The 21622-nt window shown below is 33.9% G+C and overlaps 1 protein-coding gene across 3 annotated transcripts in view; it reads right to left on the reverse strand.

Annotated features, from left to right (window-relative positions):
* Nucleotides 1–19662, reverse strand: part of LOC106155812 (small subunit processome component 20 homolog) — a 40153-nt gene extending 20491 nt beyond the window's left edge. For all 3 annotated transcript variants that reach the window (XM_086999454.1, XM_086999453.1, XM_086999455.1), the window contains exons 1-40: nucleotides 19508–19662; nucleotides 19145–19292; nucleotides 18744–18805; nucleotides 18490–18560; nucleotides 18100–18294; nucleotides 17804–17888; nucleotides 17279–17338; nucleotides 16948–17025; nucleotides 16554–16709; nucleotides 16067–16225; nucleotides 15671–15805; nucleotides 15375–15452; nucleotides 14904–15082; nucleotides 14454–14573; nucleotides 13994–14082; nucleotides 13682–13793; nucleotides 13343–13493; nucleotides 13118–13183; nucleotides 12760–12909; nucleotides 12308–12464; nucleotides 10387–10633; nucleotides 9933–10103; nucleotides 9721–9811; nucleotides 9284–9369; nucleotides 8925–9050; nucleotides 6922–7088; nucleotides 6584–6662; nucleotides 5890–6085; nucleotides 5420–5577; nucleotides 4735–4988; nucleotides 4080–4221; nucleotides 3756–3846; nucleotides 3412–3485; nucleotides 3143–3212; nucleotides 2838–2891; nucleotides 2462–2614; nucleotides 1990–2145; nucleotides 1344–1481; nucleotides 850–1121; nucleotides 209–524 (exon numbers count right to left, since the gene is read on the reverse strand). In XM_086999454.1, coding sequence (XP_086855580.1) covers nucleotides 209–524; nucleotides 850–1121; nucleotides 1344–1481; nucleotides 1990–2145; nucleotides 2462–2614; nucleotides 2838–2891; nucleotides 3143–3212; nucleotides 3412–3485; nucleotides 3756–3846; nucleotides 4080–4221; nucleotides 4735–4988; nucleotides 5420–5577; nucleotides 5890–6085; nucleotides 6584–6662; nucleotides 6922–7088; nucleotides 8925–9050; nucleotides 9284–9369; nucleotides 9721–9811; nucleotides 9933–10103; nucleotides 10387–10633; nucleotides 12308–12464; nucleotides 12760–12909; nucleotides 13118–13183; nucleotides 13343–13493; nucleotides 13682–13793; nucleotides 13994–14082; nucleotides 14454–14573; nucleotides 14904–15082; nucleotides 15375–15452; nucleotides 15671–15805; nucleotides 16067–16225; nucleotides 16554–16709; nucleotides 16948–17025; nucleotides 17279–17338; nucleotides 17804–17888; nucleotides 18100–18294; nucleotides 18490–18560; nucleotides 18744–18805; nucleotides 19145–19292; nucleotides 19508–19657 — 5442 coding nt within the window. In that variant the 5' untranslated portion in view covers nucleotides 19658–19662. The remainder of the gene's footprint in view (nucleotides 1–208; nucleotides 525–849; nucleotides 1122–1343; nucleotides 1482–1989; nucleotides 2146–2461; nucleotides 2615–2837; nucleotides 2892–3142; nucleotides 3213–3411; nucleotides 3486–3755; nucleotides 3847–4079; nucleotides 4222–4734; nucleotides 4989–5419; nucleotides 5578–5889; nucleotides 6086–6583; nucleotides 6663–6921; nucleotides 7089–8924; nucleotides 9051–9283; nucleotides 9370–9720; nucleotides 9812–9932; nucleotides 10104–10386; nucleotides 10634–12307; nucleotides 12465–12759; nucleotides 12910–13117; nucleotides 13184–13342; nucleotides 13494–13681; nucleotides 13794–13993; nucleotides 14083–14453; nucleotides 14574–14903; nucleotides 15083–15374; nucleotides 15453–15670; nucleotides 15806–16066; nucleotides 16226–16553; nucleotides 16710–16947; nucleotides 17026–17278; nucleotides 17339–17803; nucleotides 17889–18099; nucleotides 18295–18489; nucleotides 18561–18743; nucleotides 18806–19144; nucleotides 19293–19507) is intronic.
* Between the last annotated feature and the right edge of the window lie 1960 nt (nucleotides 19663–21622).

The raw sequence follows: 21622 nt of genomic DNA on the forward strand, positions 1-21622 counted from the left end.
GAAAAGCTCTCACACCAAAACTATGAAAAAAAATACCACTTATATGATCAAGATACTTATGAACTTACACAGGTCCAATAAACATGTAATCCTTCATGTATTCAAATATGCATCTGCAAAGCAAATCTTATTTGTCTTCACATTAAAACTAGTGTATATAGGACTATTATCTTTAAATCTATGACTACTAAACCAGATCTATTCATACCTTCTTAGTCAAACATCTGTGCAACTCTGGTAGAATGGACCTCACAATCATCCTGTGTATCCTGGAGGCAAGACCTGGAGCACATGGACTTTTCTGGGACTCTAACACAGACTCAACACTGTCAACTGCAGGGCTCACTTCCTCTGCCTGATTCTGTACTAAGTCTTCATCCAGATCAGCATCCTCTTTTTCCTCCTCCGCATCTTGTTCCAGAGGAAGTTCCTGATCTTTGCTGGGCTCTGTGACTACTGCCCCAGCTATGCCTCTGCTCTTGGACAGGTCAAAGTGGAAGGCTTCTAATACCGTCACAACAATCCTGGAATATACTCAAATTTTGAATGTATTGTAACTAACCAAAAGTGGAAGACCTGTAATACTGTTACAACAATCCTGGAACACAGACAACTTTCATCTATTTAATAACTTTAAAAAAGTGGAGGTTTTCTAATACTGTTACAAAATACTGGAATGTAACATTAAGTGTTCTGACAATTAATAAATATGAAAAGAAATAACAATTAAAACCTTAAATGTGTTATGGTATTCGAAACACATATGACTTCAATAATTTTATAAATTTGTAAGGTAACTAATAAACCTTTTATCAACTCAGAGGACTTAGTATAAAAATATCCTCTCACCTGACCATTAACTTTTGGTTTTCTAAACTTTTGGGCAGTTGACCAAGGTAATATTTCAATATCCTAAGATAATGTTCCCATGGCAACTGCCTGCAGATGGCACCAACTAAGTCTACAGCTGCCTCAATCAAGTGCTGAGCCTTTTCATATGTCTTGTCAGTGAGAAATGATGTGGCAATTGGAAGCATGTAGGAGAGAAGGGATTCGTTCTTCAGTTTTGTGGAAGTCATGTGCTTTATCAGACGCCTCATGGCTCTGGACCTTCTATGTGTCTACAAAGATAAAACATATTTAAAAATGACATATTAATAACTAAAATTATTTATTTTTTAATATATCAAAGAAACCATTCTTGCAGCAAGGCATTATGTGGCCTATTACTTATGGATTTATTTTTAAGTAAACATGTCTACTAGATTAAGCACATGATACATAAGCGATATTGATCTTTTAATCTGACATTTCAAAGAAAATTGATCTCGCAGACTTTTTACCTGTATATGTCTTATATTCTCAAAGAAGTCCACTTCCAAGTCTTCGTTTGTTAAGGCTACAAAGTCTAAGAACTTTGGCTGAGTTTGGAAATGTCTGACTACCAGAGAAAAAAGATTGAGCATTTCATGTCTCACCACCTAAAAGGAATGAAATTAAAAAGAGAACAAGAAAAAGACTAAGAGAATGTAGACCTATACCAGGGCAGGTCAGCTCTCATTTTTATTAATTAACTAACCAATTTACTCATCAAAATCTTGATTCTAAGTTAGCCCATTTCTGACCTATCCTTAGACTGTTATTAAAATCTGTCTCTTACTATTTGAGTTAGGCTTTATAACTAACAAACCAACAAAGGCAAAAACATAATCTTCTTGGTGGAGGTAATAAACAAACCCTTTATCATTGCAATAAATTAGCATCAAGTTAAATAAATTAATTTTTTTTAAATAAAAAAAAATAAAAACTTACTTCTTTTGTCATCTTTTAAATCAATTTTACTAAATAAGGTAATCCTTGCTATGTTAGCAAAACTCCAAGAACTCACGCTATGATTGCAATGATAGACCTAACCATAAAACAAAAACAGAATTTAAATGGCAAATTCACATATTAAGACACAAAACTTCTGCATAACTTATATCTTACCTCAGTCTTGTTTTTCAGTCCTAGTTTAATCTCCGGTATAAGTGTGTCTAGGACAACTTCCACAAAGACTTCATTATCATAGTTTTTACTGGCCAATGTCTTTACCATTTCTTGAAGGGTGAATGAGGCATTGTCTCTCAAAGAAAGGTCATCCACCTATGACAAAATCATGTTCAAATACTTATCTTTTAAAATGCAACAACATAAAAATTGATAAACAACAACCAATAGTGTTCTGTGCACAATTAATGTTTTTCATTATATATCGAAAAGTCATACCATATGGTACTTTCACATTGTAAAAGGAAATGGTTTTACTATATATTTTATATAACTGTAAATTATTTGGATTATATATATATAGTTATTTGTTCTTAGGTTTTATTGCAACCGAACTGAGAAGTAACAAAATACATTTACTTCTCTCTACTAATTTCACCTCATGGGATTTAGTAAAAAATCAAATACCTACATTGCCTATACAGAAGCAGCAGTTATAAATGACCATTCTCAAAAACTGCACACAAGGCTCCATTTTTTGGATGATGTGGTTGATCTCTTTATAAGCATCTAATCTGGTCATATAGTCTGGTTCTTCAACCCGCCTTGCATCCCATGCATTCAGCTGGAAAATAAATTCTTAAAAAGATTAGAGTCGATATTAAAAAGACAAATTTATGAAAATTGCTGAAAAGGTGCTATGCAACCTATTGTTCACAATTAAAATGTTTATTGACAGAATAACAGGTACTGTCACAAAAACCTGTAAATAAAAAGATTACAGCTTTCAAATTATCAAGGAAAATGTTACTGCAAGAATATTTCAAAACCAAGAGATTCTTTTTTACCTTGTGCACAATATTGGCCATTATGCTTATGCTTTCATCTCTCTCTGAAATGCACTGTAACAAGAAAATTATCAATATAGTGACATGTATCTTGGCAAAAAGAAACCTTTAGAAACTAACTGCTTGAAATCTCCAGTTTAAATGTAAGCGACATGTAAATATCTTTATAATCACATGTATGACATGTATGTATATATTAATATGGTCAACATGGATTTTTTCTATCAAGTTTAATCAACGTGCACCTGAATTCTATTGCAGCATTCTCAAATAATTCAGTGAAATAATACATAGCATTTAAATACCTTCAGTACGTGACATAAAGCTGTTCTGGAGACTCGAGAATGTAAAGAGGAGAATAATTTGCACAGAGGACTGAAATAAAGACAAGTCTAGATTAAGCAATCACTCCTTACAAAGTTTCTATAAACAAATGTGTCATTCATTTTGAACAATGAACCTATCTGGAACAGAGTACATTTCAAATATTTCTAATGAACAACAACCTAGTTATAATTTTCATCTTCCAAAAAAAATAAAATGCAAATTGTTTTATCTCATAATTCATACTTACGGAACAAATTCCTTTGGATCATCTACCAGTCTAATGAGATTTGCCACTGTCTGCAGAATATCCACCTCAACGTCCTTTGGAAGTAAAATATGAAATGATAATCTTGTTTGTTACTTAGATGAAAAAAGATGAACAGATTTTCTCATTACACATTTTATAACATTAAGGAAGCCCATAATTGCAGTTACAAAGGTTTGAACAAAATTCACTAAATTTATGTGTATTTGAATTAAGGATTATTATGATAAGCCAATTAATTTTTAAGGAGCTACCAAGAAGGTTGAGATCTCTATTTGAACAACAAATGCACTGACACACACACACTCACATACAGACACCCCTACCTGGGTTCTGGTGATATTTCTTTCCAAAAATGGAAGCAACAGCTGGATCAGTGTGGCACTTTGGTCTGAATCCTTCACAAAGGCACTCAGCCTAAAATAATACAAATGGCAGGGAAAATAAACATTCCAAAAAATATCTAAAACTGAAACTACTGAATAATTCTTATTTGCAAATGAATCTAGTTTGTTAGTTACATACTGACAGTGTGCTAATTGTGTATATAAAAAACAATAATCTGTATTAATTGTAATTAATTACTACCATGTATCTTTTTATATCTAGACATAATTTAAAAGACAATAAAATGAATGCAATAAACTAACCTTGATAAAATGTTGAGGTCTCTGGTTGGAAAAGCTCTCTTCTTCAAGGATTGTTTCACCAAATTTTCAACAATTTGTTTCAAATATTGTAGAATGATTGGCACATGTGGTAGCAGCAGTCTACATCCATACTTAGCAGGTTCTGGTCAAAATATAAAACTGATTTTAACTTACAATTATTGCAATTATTTTGTCAATAGAATAATGTTTGCAGTCAGGATGCAAACTTTAATCTCATATTACTAGGACTCTAAAAAGGTAGAAATATTTGAAAACAATGGCAAATACCCATAAAATTATGTCTTGTGCATGGGCATGAATTTCCCGACAGGTCTTATTTGTTGATGCCTTTGAATTAAATTGCACCACAAATTAAATCACTCTACAAATTGAATCATTTGCAGCACTTCTGCATTTTTTTTAAAATCATAACTGTTGGTAACATGCTACATCCAGGTCCCTCACCGGCTTATCATAATTGATGGAATTAACATCGAAACATGCAGCTCTACCAAGTAAAGAACAATTCAATCAAATGTCAGATCAAAACACAACATCATTCTACATCTCATACAAAACCTGTTCATACAGATAAAAAAAAAAACCATTGAGTCTGAATAAATTTTAAAAATACAAGAACAACCATCATACCAACCTCCTATCTGTTCAGTCTGTGGTGCTACTACCAGGTCATGAACCTCCAGATCAGTAACCCTGTGTTTTACCATTCCCTCCATCTCTTCTTCCTCCTCATCTTTCTCCTCCAGGGTCAACAGGTGCTCGATTATGTCCACTATCATGTTGGTCACTGTGCTACTGGCCGTTGGGGCCACCAGTAGTTGGAACACATACTTAAGAGGGGTAAGCTGTTTGCTCCCTGACTGATGCTTTCCCAGGAGAGGGAGATACCTAAATAAAATGTTGTATGCTAATTCATAACTTACACCACACAAGATTTCATCAAATACTTCACAATTTAATGAAAATCCTTTTAAATGTTACTAAAAATCTGTAATAAGGCTTAGCAGTTTTTATGTATGTAAGCAACAGAACAGAAAATATATCAAGCATGTCAGATGTTATTCTTGATATGAAAAATGTAGTTAAGTGTCAATATTTTACTCTTGTCAACCAAAAAGTATTTAACAGTTTCTTTAAACTATCTAAAGTTAAACTTGATTCATAACACCATGGTCTTCGGTTTGGCCAAAAGACAAATCTTAAACACCATATCCAAATGATAAAGAGTCAAAGTATCTCCCGCTCCCTTTTTCTTGCCACAGCAAATATCTGAAATATCTGCCCTTGGCCACTGCTTACACCAGCGAGTACTCAAATACCTGACACTCTGGCTCCAGGCGCAGATCAACTTGAGCAAAGGCGTTGGATGGCTCAGACTTTCATGTGGCAGCCTCTCTACCTGGGGCCACACCACTGCCTCAAACACAGCATCTATGTCTCGCCAGCTAAATGAGTAGTTGTCAAAGGATGAGAAGAACTAAAAAATAAAAATTAAAAATTAAGAAAAATAATAATAATAATAACAAGCTGCAAGACACACAACTTGCCAACAGGTACCTACCTACCACAGACTTTCACATACAAAACAAAACTGATTAAGGCTTGCATTATTCCTTAAACAGTCACATCCTTATCATTATGGCAATTGGCACATTCTTCAACAAAATCTGTACGTTTGTAAATTCCACTTCCATACACCATACCCCAATACCACCAGCAAACATTTTTTCAGGATATTTTTAAAATCAACTCTAATCAGCTGGAGAGTGAAAGACATAAAAATGGCTACCTGAGTAATTCTGTTAATGGTCAGCTGCCTGAGTGTCTTGAGTGTGTTAATAGCCTTGGGGTGGATGTCCACCCTCCTGTCCAGCACATGGACGCAGATACCAGCCAGACACACCAAGATCTGATACATGGTGGGCAGGTAGCTGTCTATTAGATTGCCAAGCTTATTGAAGATGACATCCATGGTGTTCAAAAGACTAGAAGGAAGTTTAAAAAATAATGACTTATTTAGTGATTAAAACTGATAATTTTATCTAGCATACCTTCAACAAACTTTTTAACAAGTAAATATCTCACTTAAATAAAATAAGGAAATCAAGACCATGCCATTCAAATTTTTAATCTAGGATAACTAATGGAAGTATTCTTAACACTATTAAAATATTTTACAGTGTCATGTATGTGCTAGTAGTGATAGATATGAAAAATTACTAATTGTAGTGTTTAAAGCTAGTTATTTTCCTCTGCCAACAAATTCTTAATTGTTAATCCGATAGCATTCAGCAAGAGTCCCCATGGAGTTGGATCTATCTATGTACATAGAGCCTTTAGTTTGCCACTCAACAGGCAACTTGGTGTAGACAGACTTCCCCATAATAATGACTCTTCATGCACCCTTGGAGCCTTTCCATAGTGCTTGAGCGCCCCCAAAACCATTTTTTTAAAAAAATAAATCACTAAAATGAAAGCCTCACCCTTGTTGTTTCCTGAGAGGCACCATCTTACTGAGATCAACTGAAGCTACAGCTGCTCTTAGAGCACTAAGAGCATCACCTATATTGAAAAATAAAATACATCGAAGAATCTTTAAAGACTCACATATCAAAACTATCTACATCATTTTTTTTCTTTTTAATGCCTGGAAATATTTATAAGCATAGTTTCATCTGCATTACATTTCTCTAGAATGATACAGTTACACAGATCATTTCTGTCTTTTTTACAACTTCTTTATTTTACAGAAATTACAGGTGTTAAAATTGCAGATCAAAAATTTTAACAGTTTTTGCTATGATAAAACTGAACTTCCTACCAGTTGCAAAGTTGACAAAAGGTTGAAATATGAGATCCATGAAAATTTTGAGTTCTTGCTGCTGGCAGCCTGCCAGAAAGCGAAAAACAATGGCTTTGCGGAACTGACTGTGCCCCTTCCCAGCAGAGTCCTTGCCCGTCTTGTGGAGCATTTTTCCATAGAGAATCCTGGGAAAGCAAACATCATATCTGCTAATATATAGAACATGAAGCACAAGAATTTTTAAACTACTGATTGTGGTGTATCATATGCATATAGGCCTAAATCTAAATTATTTTAGAATGTGAAGAGATAAACTCATAGAGAAAATGTATAGAGCAGCATCATTGGGAAATTTCAATGTTCCCAAATCATTGCCAGTATTGATTTTTTACATCTTATACTTCATGATACTTTAAACTAGTACAATACTGATACAAATATTGTGGTAATTGGAAAATGTCTTTCACTTACAGCCAGGTAAGCTAGATGATAAGAGCCTGATATAATTTTGTTATTTCCTCAACAATTATCATTGGTTTGATATTGTATAATAAATAATGTAGGTTCATTTCAGGGTGGTTGTTCTCAATAAACCAATGGGCCCTAACATTGCTAAAGGAAGCCAATGTCAAAGGAAGATGCTAAAAAATGGACATTTAGCAAAGTTTTCTATCTTTGATTGATAATAATTTGATTTTTTGGGCAATTTTAGCTGAATAAATTTGCTCTTTTAAAAAGACATAATTCCAACTGTATAAATTTGCTAACTAAAAGACAACTTCTCAGCACACTATGAAAACTTTTTTGTAGAATGCATATGGTTTCACAGGCTAATACCGAAAGTCTTTGACGCTCGTATTGTCATGGTATTCCCACTGTGCATACAAATTAACCCAATTCTGAAAACAACTTCCTCTGAGTTATGCAACAAATTTGAAGACAATCTTCTTATAACCACCAGAAATGGCATATTCTATTACTAATTTGTATCTGGTAACACTGATTACCTAATGAGTTGTCAAGGTATATCCAATTAGCACAAATTTTAACCGGAATTTTATCTCAGCTTCATCAGTGGCATGAAACAGAGAAATAATCTTTCAGTAACCACTGGATTAGACTTAAAAGGGATTTAGAATCTGCCTTGTGTCAGCTTGTTTTTATTCACATTTTAATACATCATCCTGTCTTGATTCCAAGAATGTTGCTGAATCCCTGCACATACCCTTCACTACCTTTAAGTTAATACTGGCTTCACATTAGTGGAAAATCAGATTCCCTCTGTCAGTTTACACCTAGTTAAGGGACTGTTTGTTATAACAGACCAAAACTAATGTGACTATCAAGGCATGCAAATGTAACATGTGTATGTATGATGTATGATTGTGGTTGTGTTAGTGTAGAGAAGTGTGTTCGTGCCTTTTCGTTTGTGTCCGTGTGTCTTCGTTTTTATATAAAACACGCCCCTCTTTGTTACGCGGCACATTCGTTTCTTGTTTCTGCTATGTTCACACACAGAGTAAACTCGGGTTCGTAAATAAAGTACAGTGACAGCTGTTACACAAATATTAAAGAGGCCTTTGCCATCATATACCACAAAGCTTTGGAGGTCAGTGAGACAACAGCAGGGCCCACAAAGTACAAGTCTTTAAAAATAACTACTTCATAAGATTGGTCATAATGATAATCAAAATAGAATTAGGGATAAAAACACCCAAGTATGAAATTGAATATATGAGAAAAAAATAAGCATAATTGCAGTGCATTGTAAAGTAACTGTATTTATGCTGGATTGTGTAATTCCGTTTTAAGCTTCATAAATTACACTCTTATTAAAACATGAATAATGATACAAACAGCATAAAAAGCTAAAAAAAATACCGTTGCCCCAGCAAGGGCAGAGTAATAAAATGTCAGCATGCTTTTAATGAGTGGTGCCATATTTGATCCATACACTAGTTAGCCCAAGCATCAACTAGTTCTGAATGCTTCCATATTGGGGCTTCCTGTTGTTAACATACCTCATAAGCAAAGGCAGCAGTCCTTCCCTGTGCTCTGGGTCCACCACACTATTTTCAGTGTCTATACTGAACAAAATGATTTCATTCTTAAATGTCTTGTTGTCAAGCAGGCGGTTAAAATTCTCCCTGGAAAAAAGTTTATTTTAAAAATCAGACAATTTTAGCATCCTTCACAGAATTTACAAAATTTAGTAAAAATAATTTCATACAAGTCTATATGTAAAAAAAAAAAAAACACATATTAATGGAAAAAAACAAATGAAATTAATATTCAGTGATAAAAATAAATCTTTACACTAGTCATGTACTAAATGCTTAGATTATAACTTTCCTTTTCTAAAGTAGCCATTGATACTTACTTGTAAGGTGTAATGTACTTGTAGTTATAGGTATAAATGCAGTCCATTGCAACTTGTTGGACACTTGGATCTTTGTGTTTTAGTAACTAAAAGCATTCAAATTATTTCACCATGACATAATGTTCTTTATTTGTTTTTGCTGTAATTGTTACTGCTACCATGACTGCACTCGACAAATATATCTTTCTTTGTATTATTTGGGACAAAATATAAATAAACAGATCAAATTGTCTAGGCACTAAGACAATATTGCAACTTGTTAGACATTTGTGCTTTAGTAATGAAAAAACATTTGGATGATGTGAGCGCATTTTTTTTCTTGTTTTGAAAAGTAATGGTTAAATCTTTGCTAAATTTAAAAAAAAAATCAGATCATGTAATTCTGACAAAAAGACAAAATCAAGTTTCTCATGGCATTTTTTGACTTTAAAGCTCACCTCCTGGTATAATTCTCTGAGCCTTGGCTCTTGGTACACTGATTTTGGGCTTTTGAATTTGGTGAATAACCTCAGGTGTGCTAATAATGTCCTAAAAACAAACATAATCAAATACAATTAACAGGGAACTTACATAAAAATCTGTTACATTAATTTTTCCTCATCTTGTTCAAAAATCACATCTATGTCATGTCAGATAAATCTCTACTTACTTTGTTGGAGCTCTTTTCCGCTTCATCTTTCCCTTACTCTCTTCTCCTTCCTCCTCATCTCCCTGACTGCTATCCCCCTGGTCTACTTCTAACTCTTCATCCAAACCATCCCCAGGCTTTCTCAAATCTTGAGTGGGGGCCACATGTAGGTCAGCAGGGTAATACTCATTCCTGGATTATGAGTCATGATAGTAAATGCTAGCTTAACACATTTGACAAAAAAGTTAAAAGAAGCCAAACTATAAACTGAATTTAAAATATTATATGTACGTCTCAAAGTTAAAGTGAAGTGTATGATTATGAAAAAAAACATACATAATCACTTTTTGAAGAAAAAAAAACATTTGGCAATCATTAAAGATCAAAGAAATATACCATTATAGTAAATACTATTTTCTTTAAAAAAAGGGAAAAAGAATAGAGAATCTAAAAATAAAATTCAAACATTACTTACTCAAGAAATCTAAAGAACAAAGGAACAATTTCTCTAGTTTTAGCCTCACACTTGTCAGGAAACAGGTGCATAGCCTTCCAGAGAAGAAGACGAACATTGGCGTGATCTGGTCTGTCTTTAGTGCTGGAGCATTTTGAACAGTGCAATCTGAAGATCTCCTCTAATGGTCTTTGTTCAATATCCTCTTCTTCTTCATCCACCAACTGGCCTTCTGGACGAGTTGTGCTGGAGTCTAACAGGCTTCTCTCTAAAAGTTAATTAAAAATGGTCAGTATATGACTTTCTATTCAACTTCAACAGTAACTATGGACCTATCTCTGCCAGTTTTGGAGATAAAAGAGAAGCAAAATTTGCAAAGTTCAGTTCATGATGAAAAGTAGGTCAAAGGTCAATTTCAAGATCACATTTAGATTGTCAGTATATGACTTCATATAGAAACTATGGACCTATCTCTGCCAGTTTTGGAGATAAAAGGGAAGCAAAATTTGCAAAGTTCAGTTCATGGTGAAAAGTAGGTCAAAGGTCAATTTCAAGGTCACATTTAGATTGCCAGTATATGACTTCCTATTCAACTTCAATAGTAACTATGGACCTATCTCTGCCAGTTTTGGAGATAAAAGGGAAGCAAAATTTGCAAAGTTCAATTCATGGTGAAAAGTAGGTCAAAGGTCGATTTGAAGGTCACAGTAAGATTGCCAGTATATGACTTCCTATTCAACTTCAATAGTAACTATGGACCTATCTCTGCCAGTTTTGGAGATATAAGGGACTAAATGTTATAATTTTGGAATTACCTTAATGTGCCATAAATTTCCTACAGCAAAAATTAATTAAAATAAAGAAAAGGTCATTTTGGTCAAAATTCTTGAAATGGGAGGTGCTCTGAAGTTCCAGAAGTTCAAATTTGATGAAATAATGTCATTTTTGACCACAAGTTGTCTGCTTTGCCAAGCCTTATGTTTTATTTTTCCAGAGTTCAAAATTTATTATCCATTACCGTACTGCACATTTTGCTTTCACCACCATTATGTACTTTTTGATACAGCATAACTTGAAAACCGTACGGAATACAAAAAAACGGAGACCACCCCCAGTGTTGGGCTTTACATGCTCTACAAAATGCAAAAAAGAATGGGTCTCTAGCATTAACGGTTCCCGAATTAGAGACAGTTTTCAGTTTCGGCATCTTATGGCCGCTACTCCCGTGAAAATGCACCGATTGACCCCAAATTCACGGAGATGAAAGATGACCTGAAGGGTAACACTTTCCAATAATATTATTGGTTAAGTCTGTGTGGTGTCTGAATAACAGGGCAAAAAAATTTTTTTTCATAAAAAATTTAATTTTTTTGAAAATTTTGGCCCGTTTGACCTTGAAGTAAAGGTCAAAGGTCAAATCCAAGGGCATATTTGAAATCTACACATATGACTTTTGGAAAGCCGTCTGTAGAAATTTTTCCCATAACCCCTTCCGTAGGGTAGATAATTAGCATTTAATTTTGTCATTTTTGGACAAGGGTGCATTTCAATGAGTGCCACACCCAGACCCCAATACCGACAAAGCCCAAATTTTACGTGGAACGAGTTGAGATTATAGGTGACCTAAATCCAAGAGATGGGTACGGGGGGCCTTACCGCCTAGGAGGAGAAGCGGTAACGGTAGCCGTGCGGCGGAGCCGGCGGAACGATCCGGACGGGACCGAAACCATGTGTACCGCCAGCGCTAACGCTGGTGGTACAATTAGTACATAAAATAAGCATAAAGACCAGTGAGTATAAGGAACAGAAAATAGATGTAAATAAAAAGTTATTGTTTGTTCATAACTTGTTAATATGCATCATCATTTATCACACTATGGGAATCAGTCATAAAAAAGTACCAGCAAATAATTGCTATGGTTTCAATGAAGTGACAATTTACCTGCTAACTCAGCTGATGTCTTCAAATGGGGAATGTAGATATTCCAAAATGATGTTTTCTCTAAGCCACATGCCTGTGTCTTTATAAGCTCTAATAAAGGGTCCCAAATCAATGTGAAGTTCACATACATCATTCCCAGCAAATACCTCAATGGCACCTACACAAATAAATAAATAAATAAATAAATAAATAAATAAATAAATAAATAAACAAAAATTGGACAATATATGTTCCTACTTAAAATATACAAGATATTCATTAACCTTCTACAATATTTTACCTTATCAAAAACACTTTCTCTCAACACTTCCAATAACAACAACTTATTAAGATTAATAATGGTATTATACTAATGCTTTTTCAATGTTTGACTGAAGGTGCATATTCACCCTCAGGCCCACCAAGTGCTTGTATCCATTCTTGACACAAAATACCAAGTAGAAAGCATTTACCTCTTTGAAAGGTCCCACTGGGATATTGTGCTCCACCACTTCAAAGTCCAGTTTTCTCAGGTGCATCAGTTTCTCCCTGTAGTCTTGCACTGTTATTGGGATCATTTCTGCAGCAAGACATATACTGAATATACTGGTTTGGACTGTGTTCTGGTGTTGAAAAATAAATGAAAGAATTGCAATATTTATGTGAACATTTCTATTCAAGTTTATATTCAGCGAGTAGCACATGTTACTGTTACACTTACAAAGAACACAAACAAATGAACAATTTATGAGTTAAATCCAATATATCTTTGAAATAATTACCTAAAAATATATGATAAATAATTAAAAAATCATTTTAAGAGTCACAAACCTCATCTTCACATTCAGGTAAAAGTAGATCAAAACATGACATTATCCTCAAAGTCAGGAGTCTACTCTGAAACAGAAATGGTAGGATTTAACAAACAAAAGATCAAAAAAATCTCAAACCTCAAATCTCAACCCAAGCAAGAAAATAAGAGCACAGTACAAATATCAAATGTTTAGCAAAAGAAAATCAATATAGAACTAAATAATGATAAAAAAGTCAAGTTACCTGTGATATACTAGATGATAAATTCTCTTGTAAATATGGAAAAATTTCCAGACCCAGTTGCTCTGTACAAATGTCCTCCATATTTTCCCCAGCTGCCTTTGTGAAGAACAGATCTGCTGTCCTCAGCATATGCACCTCTGAACCATATTTTCTAGAAACAAGGAAACAAAAAATGACTTTTACATATTTTTTCAACAAAAAGGTCATGCTACATATATGCATATACATTCACAAAAAGAAAAAAAATTCACAAAAAAAAGTTCAAAAACTAGTTTCATTTCTTTTGATGTAAGTTAACATTTTGATAGCAAAATGATAATGGCTAATTATCTATCATACCTTAGTAACATCCTGATAACATCTACAGACACAATGTCAAAAAATGTTCTTTCATGGCAGATATGTAACATGGCAATGATAGTCTGGCAAAGAAGAGGTAGGCAGGTGGAGACTGAAATAGAAAATCCATAAATTTTAGAAATTAAAAACATTATTTCATTTACATGACATTACAATTAATTGTGAATTCTTAAACAATTTACATTCATAACAAAAAGATAATTTTTTTCTGCTAAAAAAAGTAAAAATTCATCATCAATGTTTTGTTATTTTGGCTATTAAGATTGTGAAATAGTGTATAAAGGATCTTACCACTGTTACAGTCACTGCTGCCAAGTTCTTTACTCAAACTTTCAAACACCATTCTTAATCCCTTCATTGCCTCTTCCTTTTGCAAAGGCCTGAAGAGTAAATAAAAAATCAGTGAAAAGAAAAAACCATTAAAAAGAAGTTTCAACTCAGTTAAACTTTAAGTTTTGTAAATGTTTTCAAGAAAGAAAGGCCATTTTCCAGGTTGTACAAATTATGACCAGCAAGATCAGCAGCTTAAAACTTTCTGCAAAAACACCTGCAGCAATGACAACGTTTCTAGGGATGAAAATATCTGATATCAAGCTGGGGATATTACAAAAATAATTTACTACAAATTGCAAGCAAGTTTTAAGTTTTATTTGATGAAAAATTACTTGGCACAGAACAAATCTTGGCAAACTGCTTAGTTTCTTATTCTTTAACATTTCAATCAGACATATATATCATTGGGTGGAATTACCTGACATGAGGAACACACACTAATGCTGCCCACAATTGTGCCACTTCATAGAGATCACTTAGAGAAAAAGACTTTGTCAGTAAGGATGTCACAAACCTCGGAAAAGTGTCCTGCGTTTTCCTGAAATTTGTAAATAGATTGTGAGCTATGCCATAGTGAGCTATGTTTGATAAATATTATCATTTAACAAACAATATCAACTAAATTGTTTTCATGCTAACAGAATGTGGTTAGCTTCATGCAGTAATATCAAACATTACATTATTTAGTACAACATTGTTTAATATAGGTATACATTTATATCTTTACTTTTTAGTTAAAAAATGTTGTATAACACTTACTGTGTGTGTAAACGTCATCAAAAGTCTATATAAACCTAACTGTTTAATATGGCATCATCATGTCTTGATTGAGTGCAATTAACTGCACTGTTCAGGACGTTACCCTTACCCTTTCACAGCAAAACTGAAATCCAACAGAAGTAATGTCCTGGTATCAAGCTGAGTAGCATCAGTTATGGGTGTGGTTTTGTATATAACCAGCTCTGTCAGTAGCTGTAATACATCTTCAATTTCTTTACCAGACTTCACACATTCATGACAGTACTGCATCAATGGTGGCAGCATGTCCTACAACAGATATATATGAACAACACATGAAATTAACACTATAACTGAATATAAGAAACCTGGAGGTTCAACAGCAATGACTTGTTATTTTGCAGCTGGTGATAATAATATGGAATATTTTAACTACATTCCTTATACAATGTAATATTTTATATTTCCTAATACAATGTGATAAAATTGTACAATAGTACTGAGTTTCGTACTTAAAAATTTCTATACACTGAACAGGATCTTATAATTATTCTAAAAATGAAAAGAAACATCTTAATATAATGAAGGCACAATGAAATACCTTTTCAAACATGGGCAGTGAAAATACACGTCTTGTAAATGAAAAAAGAACTTCACGTGGAAAGGATGTTTTGAAGACCTGAAAGTACAAAGTGAAAATAATGCCACTAAATTGCTTACTCCAAATACAAACTAAAACATGCAAGCATACATATTTGGATGCATGCACAGCACACACATTTAGATGCACTAAATAGTTCAGAAATTGATTTAAGAGGAGCCCTAGCAAATACTTAACAAAATTTAGTAAGTTTTTTTCCATGAATTACATAAACATGCAATTCAATAAAGACTTACTGTGGCTATCAGTTTGCTTATGTGATCAACACCCAGTGTACACCTTGAATCAAGAAGAAGAGATGACGTGACCTGCAAGAGAGTCTTCGCACAGTCCACAGGTAACTCTTCTCCAATCAGTATTGTGCACAGTTGCTGAGAGAAACAGTCAAAACAATATGTATATATATAAAAAATAAAGCAAATTATATTACATGTATGCTGCATCATAATTCATTTACAATATTAATATATACCATCAATTATAAACATTTGTCATTTTTCTTGGATTTTGTTTCTTAAATCCCTAAAAACTTATGAATCATACACATTTCTGATGTACAGTGAACTGCCAAAAAAGGCCTTCAGCCTAAATTTCAACAAGCTGTTGAAGTTTACAAAATTAGTATCACTTACTTTGGCTATGTTCTCTGGTTTTGACAGTAACACTCCGTCCTTATATTGCACCCACACTAGTTGTAACTTCAGCAATCTGTGAAGATGGTTTGCTGCCTCAGCTTTCTTTTTCTTCTGCCTTCTCTCTGTCCAACGTTTATGCATGTCAAATATCACAGACTGAAACAAGCATTTGTCTATAAATTTCACACTTTCAATGACAAAGCAGCATTTTCCTAAATCATTGGTGAACAACCCTGGTTTGTTGTCAATTTTTCTTATAAAAGTAAGACAAGCAAAGAGAATGGTAAAATATCACATGAAGAACCAAAATTGCAGTAAAATGCACAAAATATCAATTGACAAAATATCAATCAACAAATCAATTGCAAAGCAGCAATACATTTTTCTACGATTAAAAATGCAATACGTTCCTAATTTTACAATTACAACTCATAGTTCTATGACACCCATAGTTCTATCAATTCAACTTAGTTGTAGCAATTACCTCTAAAATATTTAGAATGACCTGACTCTCCTCTTTGGAAGTATATGTTGTCATGGCCTGCATCATACTGATCAATGCCTGTTCAACCATATCCCAGTCTAAATTTACAGCATCTCCATCCTGAGGTCCCAGCTTAGAAAGAACTATGGGAAAAACCTAGAACAAAGAACAAGACAACTATACCAAAGAAGGTCTGCAGTGTGGTTTGAAGAAGTAATCCCTTGAGATTAGAAATTGGCTTTTAAATTCATATATGAAGCTTCATTTTAAACTGTTGTTCAGCAGCTGAAAAAGTTGTCTGTATGTACTTTGTAAGTGGTAGAAAGTGGCAAAAAAATCAGATTTTGGTGGTCAGTAATTTTTTACTTTTATCTAATTATTACTATTTTGTTACCTTTTCTGTACAACTGTGAAATTGTTTCCTCACTCCCTTGCTCATTTCAAATAGAAGTCTTCCTACACCAGCTACTTGCTGGGAATTTAAAAGAAATTAAAATGAGAATTTACTAGTATCATCAATTTTGATCTTGATCATACTCAAACAATTTGCCATTACTTAGTACAATTATTAATTTAAATACATAGGTAAAAACGCTTCAAGCATTAATGACTGAATAACACTTCATTTTACTTTTAATGATGATAAAATGTTATGTGCCCATCCAGACTCTAATATTCTGGAAATACACCATAAATTCCAAAGCAGGTGAAAGGAATTAACTTACATCTGGGTTTTCTTCCAGACTCTTGAACATAAAGTTAAAAAGTGCACCATGGTCCTTCACCTACAAAAAAAAACATATAAATTGTAATATGTAATTACAAAATCAATTTCTCTAAACCTTTTTATTAACAATTCACAAATGGATCTTTATTTGGTGCCACTGACGTGGTGTGTTAATATCAGGTATGAAGATTGGCATGTAAGATATTACATGTGGTTATTTACTTGAATACTTGTATGTCCAATATCACAGACTGAAACAAGCATTTGTCTACAAATTTCACACTTTCAATGACAAAGCAGCATTTTCCCTAAATCATTGGTGAACAACCCTGGTTACTTAATCCCTGTATACTTAATCAGACCAAATTTAATTTGCTAAAAAAATGATATCCATGACTTCCAGTTCTGATATATTTCCTTCGTTCCTAATTTCTGCACTCTTCATCACAACGAAACCAATAAAAATGTACAAGTACATAGCCATGTGGTAAACAATCTTTTCATGCTTAAAATACAAAGTCACCTTTCTCATCAAAAATGCAAAACTTTCAGCCGCAAAATTATTGATGTACTCTTTATGCTGCTGGCCCAGCAAAGGAGAAAAAAACCTGCAACAAAAACAAAGGATGTCTTACATCATCATACTTCATAAAATGTAAGTAATAACATCAAAATAAAATGAACACTTTCCTGGATGAAACCTTAACTTCAAGTCATTCAAGTTTGCTTCTCTGCCATCACTGCATCAAACAATAACAGTTTATAAGCAATTTATTGGCTAAAAAACCCACTTGACCTACCAAAATCTTAACATATTACCTGAATACATTCTCAATGTCTTTCACAAGATATCGCCACAAAATCTTGAAGAGATATGCCAGTGTTGTGAATGCCTGTTCGAGTAGTTCTGTGTTCTGGGGAAAAGCATTCAACAGTGCCACTATGATGTCAAAGAATGCTTGGAAATGTGGGGTGAAATCAGCCTGAAGATCTCTTGCTAAATTGACCACCAAACTGAAAAAAAAAATATGCTTTTCTAGTTAAATTAAGCAAAACAATCAACCTAAACAAGTTATAATCTGGGAATCACTTTTTGGAAATATGTATATATGTTAACATACCAGGACTAGGAAAATATCCTTACTTAACAAATGATGGTGTGGACTTAAAGAAATCAATAGTTAAAAATTATCATTTGCTTGTACTTACTCCAAAAGTGGCTCAAATGCCAAACTGTTTGTTACTTGCAGATGTCTTTTTAGCACATCTATTATTTCTTGCTAAAAAAGAAAAGTTAAAATTATATATATAATAAAATCCATCTATTACTTAAAATCATTTTGTGTTTCAATTTCAAAATTAAATAAAAAATGTTACTAATTTTATATGTAAATAAATATGTCATCATACTATCACTAAACTTTACTAAGATATGCAACCACACTTCATAACAATTTACCTACTTTATGGTGTACTAATTGTGCAAAATTGTTCACTTGTCCTGATATTTCACGGCGGAAGTTGGCTGCAAATGAGAAGAGACAACTGTATCTTTCAGTAATTTACAATAAACATATAGTCCTTATTCTCATTTATCAAACTGCAGTATATTTGACAAAGAAATGGATATTCAAAGTCTTAAATAGAATTTTTATAAACCTACTGTAGCAAAAATCCAATTTGAAGGTAAATGGTAGGGGAAGGGAGTGGGTTGAAGGCTTCTGACAAGAGAGTGAATGTTTCTGGCCATATAACTTCTAATACTAAGTCATGCTGTAACACCATCCTTGTGTCTTAGCATGAGAGTAAATACTTCAAACGTCATGTGTGAATACTGGAGACAAAAATTGTATTATATACTTACTGAAGTGTTCTGTACAGTTTAGCTCGGTCCATTTTTGTAATGCTTCTCCAAAAAATGTTTCAACCTCTTCATCCTCTGTTACACGTCTGTCCACTCGTCTAATTACATCTATGTTGATGTTAGCGACTCTCTCAGAGAACGTCAAGAACTGAAACGATCACATAATACATAATGATTACTGAAATGTAAAGCTATGTATTTTTCCAGAATCCATATGCTCTTAAATCAACGGCATCTAAGCAATCTAATACGACATTTTGTTAAAGTATTGCTAAGCTGAGGGTTTTTAAATAACCGTATCAATATAATATTTATAGTCATGAATCTAACAAATCATATGCAAGACCCTTAGACGAAACTTACTCTAAATGTGTTTTCACTCCGATGGTAAGAAGATTTTGTTTTCATGGTATATTGTTGTTCAAACTCTGAACCAAAGAAAACAACACATATCCCCAAGTCACACGTGCATATTTTGTTTATCGGTGGTGAGTTGCGCATCCGGAGGCGCATGCGTAGAAACTGTACGGAAGACGAACTTTCTCACAATCCATTCATTGGTGTCCATGTAAAGCCCACTTATTTCCAAGAATACTTTATCTGTTTTCATAAAGAATGGCTGAGATGGAACCAGTGCAGGGCACAGAACCTGACACCAATGAAGAAGAGGAAGAAAATGAAGACGATGATGATATTTACGAAGTTGAGAAGATAGTAGGGATGTCAGTTTCACCGCAGGTAAGCACGCTCGGCTGTCACCTTGATTGGATAGTAAACGATTGTCGTAAAATCGCTAAATGATATTAAAACCGGGTGCATAAACTTGAAAACCACCTACAACAACCTTGGACTGCCACATTAATCCAATACAATGCAAACATAAACTATAACAAGTGGTTAAAGCCTTTAAACCGAATGTCGTAAAGTCCCCATATACCTCCATAGAGACAATAAAATAGAAGAAGCTTGTGAAACAAGAAAAATCCAGTTCCAACATAATAATCGAAATAAAATACTGCCGGGCATCGGAGCGGCCTAAAACTTGGCACGCTTACCGCTAATACTGCAGGCTACATCATCCCGTCGCTCGTTTGTAAATTCCGTGCATGGCATACGCACAATCAAACCGTAAAAAACAAATTCTCGGGGTGTCGTTGGCCAGGTCCACTCTAACCTACCATTACAAAAAAGAAGCCATGCCATTGGACAATGCGACCTCTGCGGTTACGTCATTTCCTGAATTGGATTGTTGAGTGGACCTAGCCAACGACACCCCGAGAATTTGTTTTTTACGGTTTGATTGTGCGTATGCCATGCACGGAATTTACAAACGAGCGACGGGATGATGTAGCCTGCAGTATTAGCGGTAAGTGTGCCAAGTTTTAGGCCGCTCCGATGCCCGGCAGTATTTTATTTCGATTATTATGTTGGAACTGGATTTTTCTTGTTTCACAAGCTTCTTCTATTTTATTGTCTCTATGGAGGTATATGGGGACTTTACGACATTCGGTTTAAAGGCTTTAACCACTTGTTATAGTTTATGTTTGCATTGTATTGGATTAATGTGGCAGTCCAAGGTTGTTGTAGGTGGTTTTCAAGTTTATGCACCCGGTTTTAATATCATTTAGCGATTTTACGACAATCGTTTACTATCCAATCAAGGTGACAGCCGAGCGTGCAGGTAAGTGATACAAGCATGAGCATTCTTAGTCAGGTGTTTATGTTTACATTCACTATGTATTTCAGTATTTAAACATTGCTGGAACGCTTTTTACAGCTTAAGGCACAGAAATGGACAGAGTCTAGGTTTTCTGTCTCTGATAACTACTAAAAGAAACAATAAGGTGCGGTGATGGGTGAATACGGTATTAAGAATGGTCACGCTCAGCTGTTTAATTGATTAGTTAACTAACATTGTTTTATTACATTAAGAACAACGGAAAACGACTTCAGAATACCATAATAATCTACCTTAATGCAGTAAAAACGAGTTAAGTTTTTTTAAACGAATTAAATAAAATCCCCTGAGTACATACCCCATATAAACCATATGATGGTAGAAGCTTATAAAACAGAATATCGAAAAAAAAAATAAGTGAGAAAAATCAACAGAAAATAGTAGATAGGGATCACCTTCAAATTTGGTACATCTAATGAGTACCTACCTTTAATTTCCCAGGCTACACCCTCCGTTTGTAACTTTGTTTGTAAATCCAATATATCTGATTCCAGAATCAGGCCAAAACACTTTGTTGAATTAAACACTCGAGTGCCATTCAAGGACTCAACAAAAGCCAGTAGTGATGTAGGTTCAGAGTCATGATGAAGCTAGCTTTACTAAAAAGGACCCATGCCCTTTGACAAGTACAGATTCTAGGAATTTTGCACATCGGATTAACAAATAAACAGCAGGAAGATATAGCTGCGCATCCATGTAGTCCTGAACTTTAATTTGTTTTATAATTGAAATTAAAATTT

This window comes from Lingula anatina, chromosome 1, assembly GCF_051362555.1.
Source record: "Lingula anatina isolate TDL-2025a chromosome 1, LinAna3.0, whole genome shotgun sequence".
In the NCBI taxonomy this organism is placed as follows: domain Eukaryota; kingdom Metazoa; phylum Brachiopoda; class Lingulata; order Lingulida; family Lingulidae; genus Lingula; species Lingula anatina.